The following is a 26,589-nucleotide window of genomic DNA, read 5'->3' as shown; positions in this document are numbered from 1 at the left end:
CCATACTGTTTGTATTTATCCCGATGAACAATGCAAATGAATGTTAACTTTTAAATTAATTGTAGTCGCAACGCATGCGCATATAAATGGCAATCGCCAAATTTTGAAAAACTTGCTGTACCTATGCAATGTCAGATTTCGTCCAATTAAACATTTTTATTCATTTGCTTATTCACAGTGTATTTTTTTTAAGTTAATAAGTATCTCATTTCAAAAAATAAAAAAGTTATAATTAACATTTTTTTCTTTATTTGCTAATTTTTTTTGTGTATTTATTTCTTTACATTGTAATTTTTTAAATTTAATAAATATTATTGTGCTTCATAAAATAAAAAAAATATAATTATTTGTTTTCTTTATTTGCCATAATATTTTTTAGTTGAAATTCTTGTTAATTATTTATTAAAATATCTATGAAAAATTTGAAAAATCCTAAAATTGTTTGTCCATATTCATAGTCGCCCGCAGACTATATTTTACCAAAAAGTAGCCCCTAAGGGATAAAAGTTTGGCCACACTTGTTGTATATAGATATAACATACCATAATGATAAATTCTTATTAATAGTAATATATTATTGAAAAAGTGTTTTTACCCCAAAGGAAAACCTTCCTTATTATATGATGAGTCATCACCAGACTGGATGCCAACATTATACATGGGGTATGAGAGTAGCTACAACCCAACTGAATATCGGGAGCGTTACGAAAGAGCGCTTAGTGGGGAGAAATACAGCCACTTGTAAGATAGTTATGGGCCTCTAAAGATATGTAAGCTTTCATTTATGAAAGAATGTAGTTATTTGTCGTCAAAAACAAATAGTGTACGATGTCACCAAATTCTACTTTAGGCCATAACTCTTGATATACAACGAAAATGCCAGCTTCTTATGAATGACACCCTGACTTTATGAAACTTTCTCTTCATATAAAACAGCATCACGTCCTGTCAGATGCGAGAATAGCTCGTCTTTCTTAACTTTGTCCGTGATATAAAAACACTGTAGTTCTATTAAGTTAAAATAGAAAAAAGCGCTGCCAACCTGTCAAATAACAAACCATGTGCAAACTAAGCAAGAGGAAGCTAGACCATAAACATGGCGAAGCCAACGTGTGTCTTATCACGTGACATGCGACCTCGAAACCCTCTATATTCTAGCTGGTCGGAAAACCATGACATCCGGTAACTAGATCGATGCAGTCATTGGACGGAAGCATCGAAATGTAAACGAACATGGTTTGTTTTATTTGACATCAATAAAAACACAGGAAATAAAAATAAATAGTTTTTACTTTATCTTTAATATTAATAAAATCAAAATTTTGAGTAATTAAATAACATTTAAATTTGAATTTTTCAAGTATGTCTTTAAACAGCTGTACCGATCGATGTCGATGGACAAGATGGCGTCGACTGGGATGGACGAACGATCGCCCCTGCTTTCCTCTCAGAATTGTCCCTCGACAATTAATTACGGACAAGGTAATTATAAATACGTGGGTAAAATAGACCGAGGTTTTCCCAACTTCGTTCTAGCAACGTCGTACAGAAATGTCTCGGCTTTAAGGCTCGGCCAACGGACGGGATTGTTGCTATGCGCTTTTGACGTATACTTTCTCCAATCCAATTTATCACTTAATTACCTTTCTAATGCGTTTTCTCGTTAATATAATCATTTCAAACACAACCGAAATACCTTTCTACGTTTTACATCTACAACGAAATTTGTTTAAAATATATTTACAGATAATTGCTTTGGAAGCATCTACTTAACTGTTACTGCACTATGATGGCTTCAATCATATTGTTTTAGCAAAGTGTTAATAATCGAAATTGAAAAGCGCCTATTAAATCCTTATAGCTATTGATTACGAGACAGTTACAATTTTCTCTACTCTGTATTGATTTGAAGATGTTAACATTTTTGCTGTGTGATTTACAATTTACTGCTGTGTGAATATCTAATGATGTTAAGGTAAGATTCAAAGGGTTTCGCTCCCCCCAGAATTGTAGACTCCTATATTGATACTTGATGTCAGAACCTCTAACACACACCACACTTCTCTAGTTAAAAACTTTTTGTATATGATTTCTATCCGCTTGGATAATGGTTTGTGATGAGGAAGGTTGATCCTTTCACTCCCTACTTGTAGCATTACTTCATAATTTACATTGAGGTGCATTGTAAGTGTTTTATGTTTTTATATTATTGCTTAAGGTCATTATATTATTGCATTGTCATGTTTTTAATTTCGTTTTATTTGAACTAGCACTGATGAGGGGTTGCAAATATACTGTGCCAACCCGAAATGCATTTGTAGTCCATTCGTAAAAATAAAAATAGTTTGCTGACTAGTCTGCTGTGAGATAAGTCTACCAGTCTACAAGGTTTACAGAGACTAATCCACATTGTAAAAACTTTTATTTAAACAAAAAAAGAACATATATTAACATTACACCTTCACACAATTCATCCACGTCTGAAGAAAAAGGCGGAAAGAGTAGAGCAAAAAAAACAGGATAGTGAGAGCTTACAGCAAAAAATGTTCAGTGTTGCTACCAATCAACAGATCATGAAAATGCTAATATTTTGATTATTTTTCAACACTTTCCCATATTGAATGATCTGTTGGATACCCATGTCCTTGCAAAGTGATTCAAGTCTTGGTTTGTGTAGTGGTTTTGTCATTATGTCAGCTACCTGGAATTCTGTGGCCACTCTCTTCACCACAATGGTTCCATCAGTAACTAGTTCACGAACAAAGGAATGTGTTGTTTTAATATGTTTAGTATGGCGATGGTATTCTGGGTTTTGTGCCAATCTTGTTGCTGCTTCATTGTCAATTTGTAGCTCTGGAGGCTCTGAGTTCTGTGATATCCTTCAACAATTGCTTCAGCCATACTATTTCATGTGCTGCTTCACTTGCAGCCACCACTTCTGCTTCTGTAGTAGATATTGCAACTGAACTTTGACTAAGCCAAGAGATTGCTTCACTGGAATAAATACAAACAACCCTGGAAGTAGAATGTCCAGTGACCAAATTTTCACCACAATCAGCATCACTGTATGCCTCAAGAATACCCTTCTTGTATTCTTTCTTATAGAGCATTCCATAATCAACTGTAAGTTTCAGGTAGTGGAAGATCCTTTTAACATTTATCCAGTTGTCATTAGTATAAACTTCAAGTGACCTTGAAGCCACTCCCACTGCATAACCAATATCAGGGAGTGTACCAACCATCAGATACATAAGAGCACCTACTGCTTGATGATATGGTTTATCCTCTTTGTGTTCTTCATTATTCTCACAGGAACCTACTTTCCCTGATTTATTGCTTTCATTAATTATTGGTGTTGACACACGTCTGCAATCTTGCATGCCAAAATGCCCAAGAATTTTTTAAGTATAGGACTTTTGATTTACAAAAATCAATTCATCACTTTGTCTGTGAATTTCTAAACCTGAGAAATAGGTAGCAGGGTCTAGAGACAATCTTGAACTCACTTTTTAACTGCTCTATAAACTCTGCTGATTCCTGAGGATCTGTTGCCACCACCAAACCATCATCTACGTACAAGGTTAGCAAAAGTTTATTTTGACCTCTTTTTCTTATGAACAGGCAAGGATCTGCATCACTTTTTTGGAAGCCCAATTTCAAAAGATGGTCTCCAAATCTCTTGTTCCAACATTGTGGAGCTTGTTTAAGTCAGTAAAGACTTTGTTTTAACTTACAGACTGTTTGAACCATCACTAAACCCCTCTGGCTTTCCATGTAAATGTCCTCGTCTATTGTACCATATAGGAAAGCTGTTGAGACATCAAATTGTGTCAGAGACATATCTTCATTTGCTGCAACACTTAAAAGTGCTCTAATTGTTCCTAACTTAGCAACTGGGCTGAATGTTTGATCAAAATCCTTTCCTTTTCTTTGAGAGAATCTTTTGTTACCAGTCTTGCCTTAAACTTGTGTATTGAACCAACTGGACTAGTCTGTTTTAAATACCCATTTGCATGGAATTGCTTTTCTTCCACCTGGTAACTCTTCAAGGGTCCATGTCTTATTTTCTTTTAAGGATTTTATTTCACAATCCATAGCACTTAACCATTTCTCTCGGTTCTGACATTGCCTCTGTATAAGTACTTGGATCTTCAAAGGCATTTGAGATAGTCATCAAATCTTCTGGGACGCATAAGCTCTGAACGATCCCATAGTCATTTGTTATGTTGCCTCTTTGCTCTCAACTTCATCCTGAAAACTCAAATCTTCTTTTTCAGCATTCAGATAACTATCATCTTGTAAACTATCAGGCTTTATGATTATTTCTGGATGAGGTATATTCAAGTTATCATTTTTAATGGTCAAGGATTCTACTTGAAAAGCAACATCTCTCGAACAAATGAGCTTGTTGTTTTCTTTGTCCCATATGTGATACCCATCATCATCATATCCTATCAAAACACCTTTCTGTGCTTTCTTCTTCCATTTTTTCCTTAGTTGCTTGGGTACATGAGAATAGCAAGTACAGTAGTGTGTCATTATCCAAACACTGGTTATCCGAAACGTCGGTTATCCCAACGCTTTCCAGTTGGACTGTGTCGTGCTGAATCGAACTTTTTTGATACTAGATTTACTTCTAAAGTATAATTTTTATGTTTTTATATTTTTCAATATATTTATTTTGTTTGTACAAAATAAAGAAATAATTTTTAACGATACAATAGCCTCGATTATTATTATAAAAATTTTCATTAGGCTTAAAATCGACGAAAATTCAACACGAAGCGAAACGCAACAGAGAAAAATTTCAACATCAGACAGGTTAATATATTTTTTCATACATAATCGGTTATCTGAAAAATCAGTTATCCGAACAACCCCAGTCCCCAATTGATTCGGATAAATACTCTACTGTACTCCCAATGATTCTCAAGTATTTAATATTTGGTTTTTTATTAAACCATAGTTCAAATGGTGATTTACCTTCAATACTTGATGGACTTGTTCTATTTAGGATATAGGTTGCAGTATTTACTAACTCTGCCCATAGCTTTTGAGTGAAATTTTTATTAGTATACATTATGGACCTTGCTGCCTTAACTATTCTATTTTCATGTTCACAGCAGCCATACTGTTCTGTAATATATGGCAGAGTCAATTTTTGTCTTATCCCATTTTTCTGTAGAAGTTTTCTAACAAAAGCATTATCAAATTCTTGGAATCAACTTTCTTGGAAAAAAAAATATTAATGCACATGCACAGAAAGCATGTCAAAGATTCAACATGTCTTACTTTACAAGAAATAAATGTATGTGTTGAAAGTGCATTGCAAATGTATGTGTATTGTCTGATAACAAATAAAATATTTTAGGTTTAAAATTTCCTTATCAAATTTATTTCTGTATTTTATTTAAACCCATTTTAATAACTTACATACATTTCTCTAATAATTTACTTACTAAAGTTTTTTCATATAATTTTAATATTTTATTCTAACTGTGGCTCTGTAAAGTTTGCTTTGACTCCCCAAAAGTTGATTTTTAGTATGTGGCTCCCTTGCAATGTTCTGTGGTTCCAAGGAGGCCATATGTTCTAGCTCACACTTACACCAACAGCCAACAAGAACATTGGAAATTTTAACTATATCAGTTAAGCAATGCAATGTGTCATGTTTCAGATTTTAACATTCATTTTAACAATGGCTGTATCTACACTAACATCTCTACAAACCAAGTCACACACCATTATTTATCTCAGAAAACTCAGGCAACCCATTTATTTACAAAATAGTTGCACTCAGAACCCTTATAAGTAGAGTATTTACTCATTATACTTAGTTCACTGACACATTAAAAGAACTTAAATGCATAGAGTGCATTGCTACAATTTGCAGCTGCAGAAAAGGCTTTATTTTTAGTCTAAACCAGTGGTTCCCAACCTTTTTCTGACCAGGGACCACTTTGATTTCATTGTTGTCATCACGGACCACAAGGTTTAAGAAAAATAAACTGTGTTAATCTAAAAATAAGCTTTAATTAAAACTTTTAACATAAGTAATTGTTAAACTCAAGTAACATGCTTTAACAGTACTATTATAATAGAAAACAACATTTTTAGTAAAAATTAAATTTAGTTTGTATCAATGTGATTTTTGAGCTTGCATCTTCTGCACAAGTTCGATAATCCTGGGGCTAATATTACTGCTCAAAGATACACACATATCATCACTTACTTTCAATCGATTCCTGCACTTGTTTTTAATTACCAGCAAAGCAGAATTAATTTGTTCACATAAATAAGTTATGGAGAAAAGCATAAGATAGCGCAAGGCGATTTCTCGAATTTTAGTGTATGAAATTGCTTTTTTACATCAAAACTGCTCCAGATGTTCAGATTCATATGCATCCTTACAGTTCCTATCATTTTGGAATTCAATAAGCTCTTCCTGGATTTCTTCTGCAACTTCTTCAACATTAGTGCTAAAAGGGTTGCAAATCAGTTTTTGGTCAACGTTAGCTTCTGTATTGTTATATTCTGGGAAGTAACGATTGAATTCGTCAGCCAACATTTGCAGATGACTCTTGATGTTTTCTTGTATGTTTGCCCTAATCGTGTCATACTTTTTATCATCAATGAGTGCTTTTAATGTCTCGAATGCAGAATAATTGTCTTCACCAATTTTACCTATCCATAATTGAAGTTTGCAAATAAAGGCACAAAGTTTGTCTTCAAAGATAAATATATTTGCAACGCCTTCTAAATGTCTGTTTCCGGAACCTTGCAATTGCAAGTTCAACTTATTTAAGTGTGTGAAAATATCCACAAGATAAGCCAAATGTATCTGAGATGTCAGATCAGAAAACTGCTCTAGTAGGTCATTCATTTTTTTTCTCACCTAGAAACAACTCAACCTCTCCTCTGAGTTCGTGTAATCTTCCCAGCATGTTACCTTTCGACAACCAATGAACTTCTGTGTGAAAGAGAAGGTTCTCATGGTCAGAGTCCATTTCAGTGCATAGTTTTTGAAAAATGCATGTATTTAAGGCACTACTTTTGATAACATTTACCATTTTTATGGCCAATTGCATTGTATTATTAAAGCATTTAGGAAGCGTCTTGGAAGCTAATGCCTGGCGATGTATGATACAATGCATTGTTAATACCGAAGGATTCTTCTGTCTTATTAACATTGCTAGACCGGAACGTGATCCTAACATTGCTGGAGCGCCATTCGTACAGAAACCAACTAGCTTTTCTCACATAATGTTATGTTTCTGAAAATATTCAGTTATTATGTTCATGACATTGATACCTTTTGATGTCGTTTCCAATTCCTGAGAAAACAATAATTCTTCTTTGATTACGTTGTTGTTATCTAAAAAGCGGACAAATACAAGTAACTGAGAACAATTAGAAATGTCAGTTGATTCATCACACTGCAAAGCAAAACATGGCAATTTTTTAATTTTTGAAACAAGTTGCTCCTCAATATCATTTGACATCAGTTCAATTCAAGCTTTCACAGTGTTGTTTGATAGAGGTATATCTTGTATTTTTTTTTTTGGCTTCTAACCCTAAAACTTCTTCAACAGCTTTTATCAAACAAGGCTTCACTAATGTTTCTCCTATTGTATGAGGCCTTTTTGATTGCGCTATCAATTTTGATATCTCAAACAATGCTACTAATGTTTTCTCTGATGACTCAAATCTTGTACCACTAGGCCTGAGTTTCATTTTTTAAAATTCTCTAATTTTCCTTCAAAGAATTTTGGTCAGAGAAATTAGGATGGACTGTTTCTAAGTGGCGTTTTAATTTCGCTGGCTTCAAGGCTTCGTTTGCTAGAATGGTTGCGCATATAACGCACTGTGGTTTTATTTCTCCATTATGTTCTATCGAAGTAAATCCAAATTTAATGTAACTATTATCGTATTTTCTCTTGGGCGCCATTTTCTGAAAATAAAACAAAAATGTAATCAAATATAACAAGCAAAAGCATAAAAATAATGTATTTTTTCATAATAAATTTAACCTGTTTGCATATTTTGATTCAGGGATTTTTAATTAAACATAACAAATACTTAAAACTGAAAAAAAAAACGAAAAGAATGTGTTAATTTTGAAGAGAAAGCTTCAAAGTTTATTATTATCATTATTTTTTTGTCTCGCCTTTCTGTGAAATCTGACACTGATGAGTCATTGTTTACAGCTCCATTACCTTGAGAACATCTGGTGTGGTCTTCCCCAGCACATTTCCATAGAAGTCTCAGGAGGTGAAAGGTCAAAAGTAGGGTGAATACTAGCTGGCCTTATATTTCTAAATATTTTAAAATATATTTCAAAAATGACATTTTTATTGCAATTTTTGACTCCCGACTTAATTAAACAAATATATAATAAAATCTATCCAAATTGGTTAAATTAAGAAACTATTGGATATCTTTTTCGACATCAGAAAGTAGTTTTAAATAACTTTATCAGTTTATTTATTATAATACTAAATATACTTTTATTATCTTTATTTTTAATTGCATATTGCTTTGTAATGTGATTTTCTAATTAGGCACGCTACATTTCGTTGAATACCTAACTGTTGTGAGCCTTTTGTAATACACACGTACTCTACATAGGTATACTCACGCCTATATTCCCTTTTGTAATACCTACTTGTGACTAAAAGAGTTTAACATAGAAAAGTGTGTACTTACTTACTTTTACATAAATCATATATTGATAAGAATGTTGACGGTCAGTTCACTACTTATCCGGTCAAACCATTAAACAGGCCACGTTTCTTTATAGCGAAAGTGTAGCGAAATGATGTCACACACAATGTTGGTCAATTAGAAACCAGTTTCAGTGTGTTTGCTGTAAAGCGCTTCTCGAGCGCTGCATAAAGAAACGCGGGGACAACTAAATAGGATCACTGACACCGCTGAGCAACACAAAAGAAAGCGTATGATTGGCTGACCGGCTCGTCCATACTGTTACGTCAGTCACTTGCCCTTCCCTGGTCACTACCTACTCACCGGCGCACAGCGCTGATTTGCCCAGGCGGCCTGCGTAACAAGGGAATAATAATTTAAAATGAATAAAGGTTTTAAATCTTTTGCGGACCATATTTTAGCTCTTGCAGACCACTGGTTGGGAACCACTGGTCTACACTGACAAGAACATTGATAGTACCAACTCTTATAATGATGTGTCAGTTAAAGAGAACCAAAGGCACACGCATAATCTCAAGTGTATCATATTTGATTATGACCAAAATGTGAACACCGTATACAAAGAAATAGCTGCAAACAGAGAGGTGAAGTTAGCATTCAAACATAATTCCATGATTTACAATTTACTCTATAGAGGGAAAGATGAAGTCAGCAAATATAGATTACTGGGGTATGAAAAGTTCCTACGAAGGATGACAGATTCCATAAAGGTCTTGAGTACATAGTCACCAAGCAGTCACTCTGTAAGAGATTAGCCAAACACAGGTATGAGATAGAAACAGGAAGTCCACTTCTACCCAGGTCATATATGCTTCTGATAACAATGTACAACCGGATGAGACTGATTCCGATCGAGCACCAGCTATCCTGAGGGAAACTTCGGAGGGAACCAGCTACTAGACGGTTCGATTAGTCTTTCGCCCCTATACCAAGGTCTGACGATCGATTTGCACGTCAGAATCGCTGCGGACCTCCACCAGAGTTTCCTCTGGCCTCGTCCTGCCCAGGCATAGTTCACCATCTTTCGGGTCCCAACGTGTACGCTCTCGCTCCGTCCCACCGACGTGGCGGACGGGATGGGCCTGTACATACTAATTTTGAAAATGCCCCTCTCATCAGAAAAGCCTGGCAAATAGAACACATTAGGGCCCGTGAAGCTTTTGAAATTTTTAAGTCTAAAATGAAAGCATGGTGTGCTAATTTCAAAGAAAAAAGAACATATATTGCCAGCAATCCTTTTATGATAACCCAGAATTAGCACTGTATTACTACTAATTGATAGTGTTGTTTGTTGTTATTTGGGTGTACAATATTTCTCTTGAAATTTAAATGATAATTTTTAAATTGTATTTCCCTCACAATCAGGTTTATATAACTTTCTATATATTTGCTTTGAATGTTTTCTATTCTTTTTGTAATACATTATTGTTCTAATAAATTAATCATCTATAACAAGGTATTAATTAGTAAAAAGTTTATCACCCTTATGTAGTCCTTGCACATAAATGACAAAACTATTACTAATGTTTTTGGTCTATACCTAACACCTCTTAAGGTAGATTTTTCCAAAATTGATTCATTCTGGTACTGGCATTCTAGACTGGAATGTTGAAAAGACATTCTGCCCTATTTGAATTTGAACATTGTTTTCTTTTTAAATTTTTCTTAAATATTCAATGGGGTATGTCTATTAACAGTCTATTATAATGTTGGGTCAACTATAGCCTGCCAGGCTCTTGAGATCTATTTTTCTTCCTTAAAATTGATGGATAGGCCTTGGATATATGTCTTAAATTCCCCTAGTGCCTCTAAATTTCTGAGCTGATTTGTATGGTATGTTTTTCATATTAGGGCAGCTTGTTGGAGTTCTAGGTTAATCTCATCATTTGCATATAAAGCCAATGTTGTGATAGTTTCTCTTTTTTTCTATATCAGTTTTATGTCCAAGAAGGCATTGCTTGAGAGACCTCTTCATAGACCAATGTATTTGAGATCTCTGTCAAATCTGTTGTCATTAAGCAGAATTTTACAGACTCCTGGTGCTCTTTCTATATTCACTTGGTCTTTCTCATTTTGTAACAATTTTAATGCATCAGGTTTATGCCTGTTTGTGATTTTGCACCAACATATGATGCTATCTCTGGATATAAAGAATGCATAGACTGTGAATAGACACCCATTGGATGTTTAAGAAAAATTAAAAAAGAAAATGTTTGAATTTGAACATGAGAGTCTTCTACACATTTCAATCTTTAATAGAACACCAGTACCAGAAAGATCCGATGTTGGAAAAATTACCTGAAGGAGATCTTAGGTGCAGACCAAAAATGTTAGTAATGGTTTTCTCATTTATGTGCAAAGCCTATATAATGTTGGTGAACTTTATATATCGTTGTTCTTTATTACATTCCAGTTTTGGAATGTTAGAGACCAGGATATGATCTTAGTAATAGATTGAAAATATTTATCTGAAAATTAAGTGTATTAAAATTCTTTATTGGTGATTTAATGTTTTCATGGTGTGTAAATAGTTTTCTCATAAAAGTGGACAATTTGATGTCCTTAGTTCATAACTCAGAAAAATCCCAGCTTGAGAGTAGAAAAAATTTCATTGTGGACATCTCCTGTCACTATTATGATATATGTTATAAGTAGAGAACAGTTTTTAAGGTGAAAAATTATGCTTGGAAAAGGGAAAAAAAGATTCTGGAAAAAATATACAAAAAGGTGCAAGTAAAGGTGTTGATGAAATGCATTTATTCAGTCTAAACCAGTTTCATGAACATTCTTTATCCAATCCAATTAATATGAATTCTCTCTCAATTTATGTAATCAATTAACTTTAATAATAACACCATACATTTGTCATCAGTGCTTTTTCTGTTTAGTTAATTATAAATTGCTTGTTTATCCTGAACATAAGTAGCACTTTAGAGATTCTAAATTTTGGAGGAATAGAATAAAAGCAATTGTGAATGTGAAGATTGACATTCCAATGTGATTATATACAGTAAAGCTGCATTTGTGACCACTCTCGGGGAAAATCAAAAGTAGTCACATATGGGAAATGAGTACAAAAACAGAAGGTGTCATTTATAACCTTTATTTTAATTTAGTATTATAGAATTTGTAACTTGTAAAGACATGGAGAATGTTTCTTCAAAACTTAAGATATTTTAAGCAAGTAAACTAATACATATACAAACATCTCAAAACCCAATATGTTAGTAAAAAGCCAAGCAACTACTGGATTATATCAGGCTACTTTTTTGCAATGATTTTTAATTCTAAATAATTTTTATGGGATTAGAGGGAGACATTAGGTGCCATCTCTTAATGAATTTAACATTTATAATTAAATAATTCAGAATAATCTTTTCTTTCAGAATATTTTAAATTACTGTTAATTTATGCACATGAGGTATGTATCTTGGGACCTCAGGTCTTGGAAGCCTTGAAATTGGACAAAATAAAGCAATTTTACAGTTGCAATTGTATATCATTATTCATAAATCTTTCTATAGCTACAATTATAATATGAATTATTAGTCATGATGTCATTAAATTATATAAAGGCATTCCCAATCTTCTGTGCTCAGCAAGCGGTCACACATCGGGCTGATTTATATGGAAGGGACCAAAAAAAATGAAATCACATATTGGAGATAGTCACAAAACAGAAGTCTACATCCCTTTTAAATCAGTAGTAAAATTTTGGACAATTTTTCTGTTGGTTAAAAGGGAAGCTTTACTGTATATAGAATCATAATTGCAAGAGATAGAAATAAAAATAAGTGAAAAGTATAAATTTGATGATAGATTCATAAGAAGCTGAAAAATTATAACTGATGGTATACGAGTGATGTGTGATACCAAGCTTAAGTTCTTAAACTCCAGATTAAGGCAATCTGGAGTTTAAGAATTCAAGTTGTCATGCTTGAGAAATAGCTATTAACAATAATCATCTAAATATATAAAATTACAGGACAAAATTACTTGTCCTGACTGACTGACTAATTGACTGATTGATTCATTATCATCATCCAGAGCAAACCACTGAACCTAAAGAGATGAAATTTGGTACACAGTTAGGGTACATCATGGAAACGCTCACTAAGAAGGGATTTTTCGAAATTCCCCCATGGGGGAGAGGGAGAGCATTAAGGCTTAACATGAAGAACAGCCCCTACTGTACTATTTTAGATGCAATTTTTTGTTTTCTACTACATTTAGTCTTCATTGAGTACTTAGGTGTATTAAATTGATAACATTTCAAACATTGTTATATTTTTTATATATTTTGATTTTTTAACCAAATGTTCAAATTGTTTTAAATTTAAATTTGTTATTGCATATTGGTTTGATTATAGAATGATTGTAAATGTTCCAGAAAATTGATTAAATTGAAAACAGTCATTGGTAGGTGTTATATAACAATTACTAATTGTTGAAATACTGAATATAAATGGTGTTTGCTTGAAAAATCTGCGCAGGAGAAGTTGCAGGTAACAACTAGTTAACTACATAAAATTCAAAGTTCTAATTGATATTGTATAACTAAGTTATATGAAGTACTTGTACATTAACTAAAATGCAAGTATAATTAATAAAATATTTAAAAATTCATTTATACTCTACTTGAATAATCAATATATAAATATGTGTAGCTATTACAGTAATTCTAGATTTTAAATCATTATTTCATGAAATCAGACTATTAACATTCAAACTTAGCTTTATAATAATTAACAAATCTTTATTCATAATTGTTTGTAACTATTAACTATTATAGAAACAATGACATATAATTACATAAGAATAAAATTAATGTACATTTTAAACTTTAACTTCCTAGTGAATCTGAAAAACATGTAGTTTTTTTTTTTTTTCAATGATTCATTTATATTGAACTTGTTTTTGTACAATAAAATTTCTTACTGTGTAGTACAAATTGTGCTATTTGAATATTTTTTTTTATTGTTGTAAAGAGTTTAAACATATTTTCTTCATAATGTAATAATAATCTTTTTATTTTCCAGCAGTTGACCATGTTATAGTTTCACCTATTAGTCCACAAGAGCTTCCACCTCCATCAGTTTCTTCTGAAAATGGAACACCAGTCATAACATGCCAAGTTTGTACCGCAGCTATTGAGTTAACAGGAAAACAAGAACAATATGTAGTTAAATGTAATAATTGTAATGAAGCTACAGTAAGTTTTACATGAAATTGTTTAAATTTGTTTGAATTTGAAGTACATTTATGCTGTGATTTTGAATTTAAAACACCATCTTTAGAAAATTATAATTTTGATATAAGTATTAGGCCTATATCAAATCTATAAAAACTTATTTTCTAGAAAAGATTATTTTATTTTTTCTTTATTTTGTTACTTACAAGTAAATAAAATATTAAATTTTGATACAAAATGCTCAAAAATTGCTTCTTGTGACACCAAAAACTTTAAGAAAAATGTTGATACTGTCTACAGATGTTATTAGTTTTTACTTGAAACATTGCTACAAGTACTTTCAACCAACTACAGATTGGATAGAATAATGGAACCTTACAATTTAAAATTAATGTATATTTTAAATTGTAATATTCCATTATTCTATATGTGAAGAAGATAATCTGTAGTTTGTCAAAAGTACTTGTAGCAATGTTTAAAGTAAAAAATGATAATGCCAATAGACAGAATCAACATTTTTATTAAATTTTGAAAATAGTTATTCAAAAATAAACATGCTTGTTTTATCAAATATTTCATTTAAAATATTATTAAATACAGAAATTGTCAGTTTTTATGTATTTTCAATTTTTCAACTTCCTGATTGTACAGAAAGCACTATTGCAAAATGATTTCCAGATCACAAAAGACTTGGGTGTTGTGATTTAACAAAATTGAAAGTACGTTTGCTGTACAGTGAATGTTCTATATTTATTTTTGAGTGAAACTTTGAGGAACTGAGCAGACAAGCTATGCAAAATCAATAGAAAGATTGTCTTAAAGTTAGTATGTTTGGTATAGTTTAGGAATAAGATATGTAGATCTTTCTTTTTCTTATTTAGACATGCTAACTGCTATAATTTTGAGGGTAATTTACAATGATCCTACAGAAAATTGTTAGAATGTATATCCTGTAGAATGTATATCCTGTAGTAATGTATATCCTACAGAAAATTGCTAGAATGTAAATAAAACTGCCTCATAATCCACCCCTTCTTACATCCTGTATCTTTTTGGCAGTCATTAAAAGCATGACACAATTATGCTGTTTAGAAGATATCATCTCAAACATTAAAACATTTTGTTTTTCTGTTTTACTTCATTGTGGATGTAATTGTATGTGAAACAAAAGAAAAAGAAATGCCAAAAGAGAACCTCCCATACTTTGTGTGGAAGATGCACATGCTTATTGAACATTAAATTTCTTTATCATATTGCTTCATTTCTGTTATATTTATCAAATAATAATATAATAATAAATGCTAAAACAAGCTCAATAAAATTAAATGGAAAATAATTTTAATGTGGATGATATTCAATGATACAAATTCAATTACTTGGTAGGTTTGTTTGATATCTGAAGCAATTATTGTGTTGGTTGTATTTTTTATAAAGACTTGTTAAGACTAGAAAGTATATTTTTTGTATCTGCTGTGTTCAAATCTTTCTTATCTCCACAAATTCTTTGTTCCAATTAGCGGTGAGTATCTTTCACTTTTACATTTTGACATGCTAAAACTGTTTGTAATTCACAAAACAGAAAAATTCACTAGAAAGGACATCACTGCCAACACAATATTCATCTCTCTTTCAGCTTTTTGGCAACAATTTACTTTGTATGAACTAAGCCTTAAAATTATTTTTTATTTTATTTCAAGTTTATTTTAAGTTATTAATATATTTCACAAATTATTTTCACACTACCAATGATACTAAATTCTAAAGTAAAATATATAAGTACTTTTTCTTGTTACATTCAGGCTTCTTCAGAATGTACAGAAAGAACAATGGACTTTGATTACATAGAATAGTTTTCTAAATTTGAAATATAAAAAAAACTACTAGCTCTTACAAAGATTTGTACTCATTCCTATAATGGTTGGTAATAAAAAAAACAATTTCTCTTTTTACTTATTTTTTAACATAAATGATATAAATATTTGAAATTTGGGCTGATGGTATACTTGCAAGCTCTACTACACTTAATTAAAACAGTTTATGCCAAGAATATGATGATTGTATTGGAAGGTGTATGCTTTGTTTTTTCACTGTTTCAATCCAGTGTAAAACCTTTAGAAACTGTTTAATCTTTCCAAAGTGATACTTAAGCTCTGTTATTATCTCTTGTGTTTGAAGAATGGTTAGAGAGTGGTCTAGTAGTAGCTCTAATATAAGTTATAGTATTATGACCTTTGCTGAGGAGTATTCTATATACATCAGTCTTTTCTATTACTGTCCAAGTGCATGTATGTGTGTCATTAGAAAGGAACCTTTGTAGTGATGGAAAAATGGTTAATTTAAGTGATGGGAAAGTAACATTATCACTAAATGATGCATGGAAGGGCACAAAAATGGAAGAGATAGATGCAAATTGTGCTTTTTGAATATAAATGTAGCTTAGTTTTCAAGAATAAGGTGTTTTCTAATTTTATCTAAAGAAATTTGAAACCAGTAAAGCCACTATTAATAAACATACCCTTGATGCTACACAGTTCTTGTTGTAGATGATATGATATAGAACAATATGAGTGTGCTCTAGAAACATGAGAACAGATAACTGAATTAATATATAGATCATATTGAAAAAATTTCTCATTAATAAGTCTGGTGGTAAATTAAATTTTCTAAAAACAAAAAACAAACAAGTTATTGTTGGTTATGCTTATGTTTTCCATTTCTTTTTTAGACTTATCATCTGATTCTTTTAGTGTGAATATGATATAGCTAAAAGTAGAATTCATATATGTAAAGAATGGTGTAAATTCTTCTTTTGTGTTCCAAATCAATCAGAATATTATCCACATATTTATACCAAAACAGAGTCCGTGGCTAGTGCATAACAGTGACTAGTTTATGGAATAGCCTGGAATTCAATTTCCTCAGTCTCAGCAAGAAAGGCAGAAGAGGAGAACCCATAGACAAATCACACTTTTGAAGGTTAACTCGTTAATTCCCCCGCAGCGTAAAAAAAAATCATAATTAATAATTAAATTATAATTAAAAATAATCAAAACGAAAAAAAACGAAAGAAATGTGTTAATTTTGAAGAAAAAGCTTCAAAGTACAATTCCCCTCTTCTCGCCTTAGCGCGAAACTTGACACCAATGAGTCATTGTTTACACAGCTGGATGACCTTGAGAACAGCTGGTGTCGTCTTTCGCGGGACATTCTCATGAAACTCTCGGGAGGAGAAGGGTAAAAAGTAGGGTGAATACTAGATGGTGGTATATTTCTAAATATTTTTTTAAAATTACGATTTTAATTGATATTTCCGACCCCCCCGACTTAATTAAACGTAATTATAAAAAAATCTATTAATTAAAAAAATTAAAAAACTATTGGATGTTGTTTTTGACATCAGAAAATAGCTTTAAATAACTTTACCGAAGTAAAATCGACGCACTAGAAGTTTAGAATGATGAATGAAGTTCCATAAAAAAATCCCATAAAAAAACAATTAAGCGTTAATTGCAGGTCATTAAAGGTTAATTAAAATCGCAATAAAATTTTTTCGCGCGGGTAAAAATTTTTGAAAAAATTTGGAGACTTAGAAAACATTCCAAAGATCAAAAAAAATGTTTTTCGGTCCCAAAGTACCGTTTTTTTGTAACGCTATAAAATTTTTCCGAGTTATCTCGGGTTATGAAAGGCAGAAGAGGAGAACCCATAGACAAATCACACTTTTGAAGGTTAATATTAAATAATAATTACCTTCATAAAGCAAGAAATCCAGCAGAAAATACTAAAAATTTACATAAGCAAACATTTTCTCCTGTGTTAAATGGTCATTGTCAGATTTTAATAGTTTAATAAATAATTTAGAACCTTCTGGAAGAAAATATCTGACCTGGGACGGGGTTTGAACCCACAGTCTCTGCTTGCCATGTGGTGCGCTACCAATTGCACTACCCAGACCCTAAACTAGCCCTTGCTTTTAAAAGTATTTAAATTTTGATATAACCTTCCATGGTTACTAACGGTGCTGGAGACAATCCTATGGCAACAGCCTCTAGTACCAAGGTCATTCTGTCAGGCTAAAGACCTTTGAAAATAGAATGCAGCATTATAGAACAAATGTATAGTCTGATGATGACCATTTAACACAGGAGTAAATGTTTGCTTATGTAAATTTTTTAGTATTTTCTGCTGGATTTTAGTTCTTAGGACTTAATTACATATATCCAATTTTTTTTTTGTCATCCAGATAAGTTATTTTAATTAATTAAAATAATAATTGATGAACAAAACAGAATATGTTAAAAAAAAGTTAGTTCTTCTGCAGCCAACTTATTCAAATGAAGGATGTGCTTCCTTATACAGTAAAGACTTGATTCATTAAAATGGTCAGTCCATCCAGTAAGATACTGAAATTTTGTTTAGTCTGTAGGCTACTATATATTGTGGAGGAACACCTAGATAGCTTGTGAACAGTTATTTAAAATATTTGTAGAATAAAGAATATATATGATATGAGATTATAATACTGGCAGTCAGTACAGACATAAGGATTAGCATGTAGACCACAATGAGGGCCAAGCCAGTAAGTGGGCCAAAGTTCTTGTGTCTCCTAATTTATATCCTCAGGAAGTAGGTTCTGCTTTCTGGAGTACACCCTCTAGTATCAACAGGGGGCACTGTGCTGCCTCAAGTTCATCCAATTGCTATCTAAAATGTTATGTGAAGATTTATTTTATTATTGCCTTCTAACTCAAAAATAATTTCATAATAATAATAATAATAATAATAAATTTTAAAAATGTTGCTTTATAGCATGAAAATTCATTTTATATTACAGTTCAAAAAGTAAATAAACCAAAGTAGTGTTTATTTACTGTAGTGATGTCATATATTTAGTTTCAATTTTGTTTGCAAAATGGGATAAGTAATTCTATTAAGTGTAAATGAAATGAAACATTGCACAATCAAGCTAGAGCTATCATATTAAATATACAGTATATAATTATGTTTAGATGTCAAAATTAACTTAATTAATAATGATGAAAAGAGCAATGAGTTTATAGGCTATTACAATAAAATTATTACATTGTGTGTCTTAACCTTCGAAGTTCTCTAGAATTAAAATAATTTTAGATATAGATGTTAATTACTAAAATTTTATTAGCTTTGAAGATATAAAAAAAATAGCGGAAAAAACAAATTCAAATAGAAGTTTTAATATCAGCTCAAATAGAGAAATGAAAGAGAGAACTAAAGGCAAAAATATTTAACGGTTTCAGGAAAAATTGTGGTGAATATCTGTGCAATACATGAAGATTTTTCATGTTTTCTAAAGATGGTCTGAAATGACTTCAGAAAAAAGTATAAGCAGTTGGATGATATTGTAATTGGTATATAACCAGTCTTATCCATAACCTGTAATTGCTTGAAAATTGAATTTTAAACACACACACGTTGAGTTATTCATGTGAAATTATGGTAATAGTTGTGTCTCAATCTCATTTCTTACATTGAGAGTAAATCTTTTCCAGCAGGATAAAGCTTTTCTTTATTTTTATTGTGTGTAATGTGTATTCACTTGAATGAGACATTTGGCAGGACACTAAAGAGGCTATGGTAAATCTTATTTTTTTGTGAGATTACTCTATCCCTGTGGTTCCATGGTCTGCAGAACATGGGTGCTCCGTGAAGCCACTTCGTGTCTCGCGAAAAAACAAATATACAATTAAAAATTGTTGCAATACAATATAAAATACAATACAATACAACAGAAAAATCAATACAATATAAAATAATTTTTGTATGGAAATGTAATTAGCAAATGTCAATGTTGTCATCTACTTCACTGAGTGCACTTGATTTCAAAAAGGTTTGCCAGCCCTGCTTTAAACCTGGTGTATTGTAAGTGTTCTGTGGAAAAAAATGTGAAAGTTTAGTGTTCCCCGATAAAATTGAACAGGATATAGGATAGAGCAGTGGTTCTCAATTTAAAAAAATTGAGAACCACTGCTCTATCCTATATATTGGCTGAATTAGAGATAGAATGTTTTAACTGATTTTTTTTTTTTTTTTTTTAAAGTTTTGAAAACACCTCTGATTTCTCTTCAGATCTTTAATTCTAAATTGCCATTCTATTTAGTTCAAAATGAGATATGATTCAGGGCAAACTAAAATGTAATATGCTTTAAAATTACAAGTCTTAAATCACACATCAAGTAATTAAAACTATATCTTAAATTATTCAGTATTCAAATCCATAGGTTCAAAGTTGGTCCTTCATTTTTTTAAGTTTACTTTATTACTTCCATTTGTTTTAAAATAATATGAAGCTCCTTAGCTGTTTGTACTGGAATTGTTTTTGTTAAAAGTATTTTTGCTTTCATTTGTTTGATTTTTGGTCTTTAGATTTTAAAAAGCCATAAATTTTTTAAATATATGTTTATTCTGTATTCTTTAAGGTGGATTTCTAAGGTTTGATCTATGTTAGCTATGAATTTTTTTCTTGTGATTTTTATAACAGGTATTTTTACTGATAGTATTGAATTTTTATACGTTAGTGAGAAAATTAATGATTACATTCTTACTATGATAATTTGTGTGTTACTAAGGGTTATGTAGATTTTGAATAACTTTCACTTTAGTGTCATGTAACTTCCATAGTATATAAAAAATGTACTCACTAATGATGCCAAGCTTAGAATAAGAATAAATTATGCTATCTTTCAGCTTTGTATTTTATTCTTATTCCAAGTTTGGCATTGTTAGTGAGTACATTTTTTATATACTATAGAAACTGCAAAATGGTTTTTCTTTTCCCTTTTAAAGTCAAGGATGATGACTTATAAATTTTACTTATATATTTACATCATCATTGAATCAGGTGATTTTATATATTTATGGAAAAGAACAATAAAATTTCTAATACTGTTGATTATTTGTTGGAATTGAGGTTGGTCTCAAAAAATATTTAATCCAGAATAAATGTTTTATCATTAGATTAAGTACTTCAACTGCTGCTGTTGCTACATATCACAATAAATAAGGAGCTATTCTGCCTATTAATGTCAACAAATTTATTACAACAAAATTAAAACATTAAAAGTTTCACCACAGTTTTCACATCTATCATCAGGCAAACAATTTGAAAATGAAACAGCATTGATTACAATTTACAAATTACAATTGATTACAAATCAGTTTGAATAAATATATAAATGTTAAGAAATACACCATTCCTATTAGATTGCGGCTAAATTTGCATTCTTTATTGTGCAGTGATAGGAATCTTTATAGTTTGCTAGAAAAGTTGGGGATTTACACGATTCCACTCATTTCTTCATTTCTGTATTACATAAGGACCATGTTGAGGGTGTTAGCTGTTGCATTAAAGAACAGGCCAAACACATGACTGAATTGAGAGTAGCCTTATCATCATTGTAGTCTATTTGGACAGAAATGTGACTCTTCTGATGGAAGACATCAGTGTTACAGTCAGTCAAATAATCTTTATTCTCTGGCACCGCTGAGCACAGCCAGGCAGAAATACAGAAAGCACATAGTAGATACATGCCGTTAGTCATACAAGGGATACAATAAAATGGTAGAGAAAAGGAAAATAAAATAAAATAAATAACATAAATGAATTAAAATAAAAAAGAATAAAAATTAAATAAATGATTAAAAAATAAAAGTGCACTATAACTAAAATAAAATTACTGTACATCAAAGTCTAAATGCTGTAATAGCAGTGCAAGGCATGTAAAAGCATTGGCATCAAGGCTAGAGTGAATCAGATCACAAGAGAGCAGGTCAACGGATCCCACATCTAATGGAGTAGAGTGCACACAAATTTCTTTAACAAGTTAAAGTTGCTGTTGTTTTGCAGAAAAAAATCAGGCTTTACTGGCCAGTCTATATTGCTTATATTGGCATGCTGCATGCACTGATGCCTAATGTCATCCAGCATAGGACAGTTGTATAAATAGTGCATGACACCGTCCTGCACCCCACAGAGCTGACAGCAGTCAGAATTAGAATGGTGAAACCTTTTCAGGTAAGCACGAAAGCGCCCGTGTTCAGTCAAAAATTGGACTAAATCATGTGTGGGTTGAATCCATTTGCTTTGAATACGTTCCTTGACCTTTGGGATAAAACGTCTTGTTATGTGTTGTTCTGGGATCTTGTCCCAATCCAGTTGCCAGGTCTCCAAGGCATTGTCCCAGATAAGGTATTTAAGTCTTGACTTAGGAATGAGATTGTAGGCAGGAGGGGTATCAGGATTAGGCGTTACGTTTCGTGCCAGAAAGTCAGCCCGTTCATTACCCGGAATGCCGCTGTGTCCTTTGATCCAATTGATGGCATATTTGTTAAAAGACGTAGAAGCTGCAGCGAAGATGTCGTTCGCAACAGGGTGAGTGTTATCTTTATTCCCCAAAACAGCAACAGTCGCAGCACTGTCTGTGAAGATGTTTATCAGTTTGTTCACAAAGTTAGTGTTGCACCAGTTGATTGCCATCAGCACAGCAAAGATCTCAGCTTGGAAGACAGAGCATTCTGGGTGTAGAGCAAAGGAATTATTGTAGACCTCTTCACCGGCCTGAAAGATCACAAAGGCACTTGCCGTGCCATCCGTCGATTTGGATCCATCTGTAAAAGCTTCAATCTCTGTAGAGGTAACGCGAGGAGAGAGTCCCTTCCTTAAAGCAGGATGTGGGAGTGTAGATACAGGCCTGTCTAATTCAAACATGGTGGCATTAAAGATGGTTCCATTAATATCAACATCCCTGCCCCTAGAGATACAGAAACGTTTGCTATTAAATTGGAGAAACTGTAGGATGGGGAGCTTCCCAGCCACAACAGGGAGGGCTGCATTTGAAACAGTGGAATAGCACCTGGTAAGTCGTAATAAGGCAATCCGTTGTGCAGACCTCAGAAGCCGATGGTTATGAGATTGAGAGGCAGCAGCGCTCCAAACAGCAGATGCATATGAAATGGTTGGTAAAAACAGGCAATCATATATGGCATTAGTTGCCTCAAGACCGAGGCCCCAATTACATCTAGCGACCCTTAAAAGACCATTAAAGGTCAAGTTACTTCGACTAGTAATGTGTTTTATATGCTGTTTCCAAGAGAGTTTATGATCAATCACAACCCCAAGGAAAGTGAGATGACTTACAACCTTTATCGATTCATTACGAAACCTGATACAAGGTACACGTCTGTAAAGATCGGAGGCACCCGGAGAGGAGAAAACGATTCCCTTAGTTTTTGCCATGTTAAAACTGAGTTTATTACTCATACCCCAGTTGTACACTTTCTTAAGAATGTCAGTAGCTGCCCTTTCTATGTAGTTTCTTGATGGAGCAGGAAAAACCAAGAAGGCATCGTCTGCATATGCATAGACACGACATTGGTAGCCGAAATCAGTACGGAAGAAGTTATCGAATAAAATATCCCAGAACAGGGGCCCACAAACAGACCCCTGTGGACAGCCACGTTGTAGCTTACGTGTAAATTGAAGATGCCCCAGAGAGATAATTGCTTCTCTATCCTTAAAATAATTAGCAGCAAGATGGAATAAGTTAGCCGGACAATTGCTCTCACCCAATCTGCGTAAAATTTGCGGCCACCAGGCCGAATTGAATGCATTTTTCAGATCTAGGCTGAGGCCAAAGACAAATTTGTTGCTTCGTAGCAAATGTTTGATGTGCCCAACTAAGTCCATCAATGCATCAACAGCTCCACGCTGGCACCGGAAACCATATTGGGAATCATGGAACAGTCCTCTGGATTCCCAAAACCAATAAATGCGATTAAAAAGGAGCCTATCTAAGATCTTCCCCAAGATTGACAACAAGGAGATATTTCGCATGTTTTGAATGTCAACAGGTTTTCCCCGATTTTTCGGAATTAAAACAAAAAGAGCCCTCTTCCATGGCTGAGGGAAGATACCGAACTTGAGGCAAAAGTTGAGAATGCTGAGAAGTAGATCTGGGCAGGTTTTCCATATTGTTAGAATAATGTCTTTGTTTATCCCATCTAGACCCGTGGCTTTGTTCCTTGGGAGACGGTTTATAGAGTCATTGACCTCAGAAAAGGTAAAAGGCGGGTCATCCTCTGAGAGCTCACCATCATTCCTGCATCTTCTAATTGCAGAGTGCTCGGGAGTGTCCTCCACGAGGGAGTCAGAAGGACAGAAATAATCGAAAAGGCCGGAAACTGTGGTCTCAAGACTGGCAGGGCTGTCAATATTACTACTAAAAAAACTAGGAGTTTTGAGTTTGTTTACACATAGCTTATATATAAACCCCCATGGGTCTTTACCTGCACCTGCGCAGAAGGACTTCCAAGAATCAAGTTTTGCCTTCTTAATGGCCTCCTTATACCCTCTCTGGTAAGAGAGGTACTGCATTCGCAGTTCCTCCCTCCTTTGATCATGACATCTCTGAAATACCCTGCGCAGTCTGTTGTTGTTCTGGCGCATAAGAGATAAATCCGAATTCCACCATGGAGTTATCCGTTTTTTGTTCTTCCTCCTAGGAATGGATTCCACGCATGCAGAAGAGATTTGGATAATAGCTGACTCAATATAGGCTTTGGCCTCAGTATGTGATACAATCCTAGATGAAGGTCTGCCGATTTGCTGAATAGTGTCCTGAAATTTGCACCAATCAGCTGCCTTGGTATTGAAAGCATTCTTATTGTTCGAAGCTTCTGCAACCTGCAAATTATTGCAGCCTAGATTATAGGTTATACACTCGTGGTCAGAGAGGCAGTCAAAAATGCCTACCTGCCAATCCTGAATAACAGAGCAGAGGCCTTTAGAACAGATGGTCAGGTCAATCCAAGAATGACCATTAGATGACGAAAAGGTTGGTGGAGAGTCTGGGTCATTAACAACCAGAAGGCCATGTGCAGCAATAAAGTTCTCCATGGCCTCACCCCTGCCGTCTCTATACTCGCCCCCCCAAGTAGGCGAATGCGCATTAAAGTCACCCGAAATTAAAAATCTATGGTTACTGAAATAAGTCACAGCCGACTCCAAGTTCTGAATGGTTTCATAGATATCTGACTTACTCGAGCAATAGACGTTGAAGATGATAATGTGTAAATCAGGAAGGCAGACCTCGATACAAATGCAGGTAGATGAACAAAACTTTGGGTGGGAGATAATGGCCAAGGTAGGGTTAGTAACAATGACTGCGGCCCACGGTCGTTCATCCTGGCTCTGAATGATAATGTCTTTGTTGCTAAAACAAGCTACCCTATTCTTGCGACAATAGGGCTCCTGCACTAAAGCGATATCATAGTTGTTAATCTCCTGTCGGAGCTGAGAGCTGGCAGAGATCGCTCGTTCCAGATTAATCTGTACAATGCGTAGTTGAGAGTTGCTACGGCAAGTGTCAGTATTTCTGTTAGATGCCATAGTCTATTCTGGCAAGGAGCTGTGTTCTTGATCGAATAAAGGCAGGACAGACTTTATCGAGCGCATTATGATCTATTTTCTTATTATTCTCTCTAATGCAGTTCATACATTTTGGAGTTTCTGTTTTCTTATCGCAATCTTTGAAGGCGTGATTGCCTCCACACTGACTGCATGTACGATCTTCTGCATCGCAATTCTTGGCGAAATGCCCAAATTTAAGGCATTTGAAACATTGATTCGATGGGAGAAAGTCTACAACACTACACCTAGTCCACTGCAAGTTCACCTTCTCCTCTTTTAGGAGGAAACACCTGAGGTCCGGTGAGACCTCTGCAATCCAAGAAACGAAAGTGGTACTATGCTGTCCAATTGGAAAACGCACTCTAATTTTCTCCAGAAATGTTTCTCTGGAATATAACACGGCAACCCGGCTGTTCTGCTCATAAATGGCATCTAAGAGCTGGTCCCTCTCAATAGATTTAGGTACCGAGCTAATCTTGATTAGTGGGCGTCTCTTTTTCGGAATAACTGAACGTAAACCGGAAACCTCAGAAACAGCATTACATAAAATTCCCACATCTGCTCTACATCCCAAATCAACAGCAATCCCGCCTTTTTGAATACGGCGTATTTTCTGAACACCTATTTTTAAGCTATGCGGATTGATTCCAGAAGTTAGGACCTTTCTGGTAAGCTCAGAGTCGTTAGACTCAGGGTTACTGTACACCAGTACAGTGTGACAAGATTTGGAAGGCACCGAAACTGAATCCAAGGGTAGAGCAGGAAGCTTAACAGCGTCACTATAAAGCCCGGGTGCCCTGGATACCACCGGCCCTGAAGCCGGCACAACCTGCTGCACTCCACGAACGGTTTCCAACACCTCAGAGATAACAGCGTCCGTTCTCTCTGCATGTGCAGCAAATGCATCAGTGAGATCACCAACCGCCGACCCCGACGCTGGAACAACCCGCTGCAATCCACGAACGGCCTCTAAGACCTCAGAGAAAACCGCCCCAGTCCTCTCAGCATGTGCAGTAAACGCGCCATCGAGATCACCCTTGGTGATAAGCGAATCCAACCGAGTGTCAATGGAATCAAGAACAGAACAAGTTGACACTGTGGAACTCGCTAGATCAATCAACCGCTGGAACTGAACAGTTATAAACCGCGAATGGGCTCCTGAGCCCAACTTCCTATTTCTATTTCTAGCAAGATAACCCTTAAGCTCATCGAGGAGCTTGAGCGCTTCGTC

General features: G+C 33.8%; 1 protein-coding gene across 1 annotated transcript in view; it reads left to right on the top strand.

Moving 5' to 3' along the window:
- The first annotated feature begins 1,376 nt into the window (after nucleotides 1-1,376).
- The window catches only part of LOC136989992 (type II phosphatidylinositol 4,5-bisphosphate 4-phosphatase-like), a 48,768-nt gene continuing 23,555 nt past the window's right edge, over nucleotides 1,377-26,589 (top strand). Inside the window, exons 1-2 of the mRNA XM_067288307.1 lie at nucleotides 1,377-1,482; nucleotides 13,764-13,936. Coding sequence (XP_067144408.1) covers nucleotides 1,389-1,482; nucleotides 13,764-13,936 — 267 coding nt within the window. The 5' untranslated portion in view covers nucleotides 1,377-1,388. The remainder of the gene's footprint in view (nucleotides 1,483-13,763; nucleotides 13,937-26,589) is intronic.

This window comes from Centruroides vittatus, unplaced genomic scaffold (genome assembly GCF_030686945.1).
Source record: "Centruroides vittatus isolate TY-2023 unplaced genomic scaffold, ASM3068694v2 contig_1309, whole genome shotgun sequence".
NCBI lineage: Eukaryota > Metazoa > Arthropoda > Arachnida > Scorpiones > Buthidae > Centruroides > Centruroides vittatus.
This window is presented reverse-complemented; position numbering and strand designations above follow the sequence as displayed.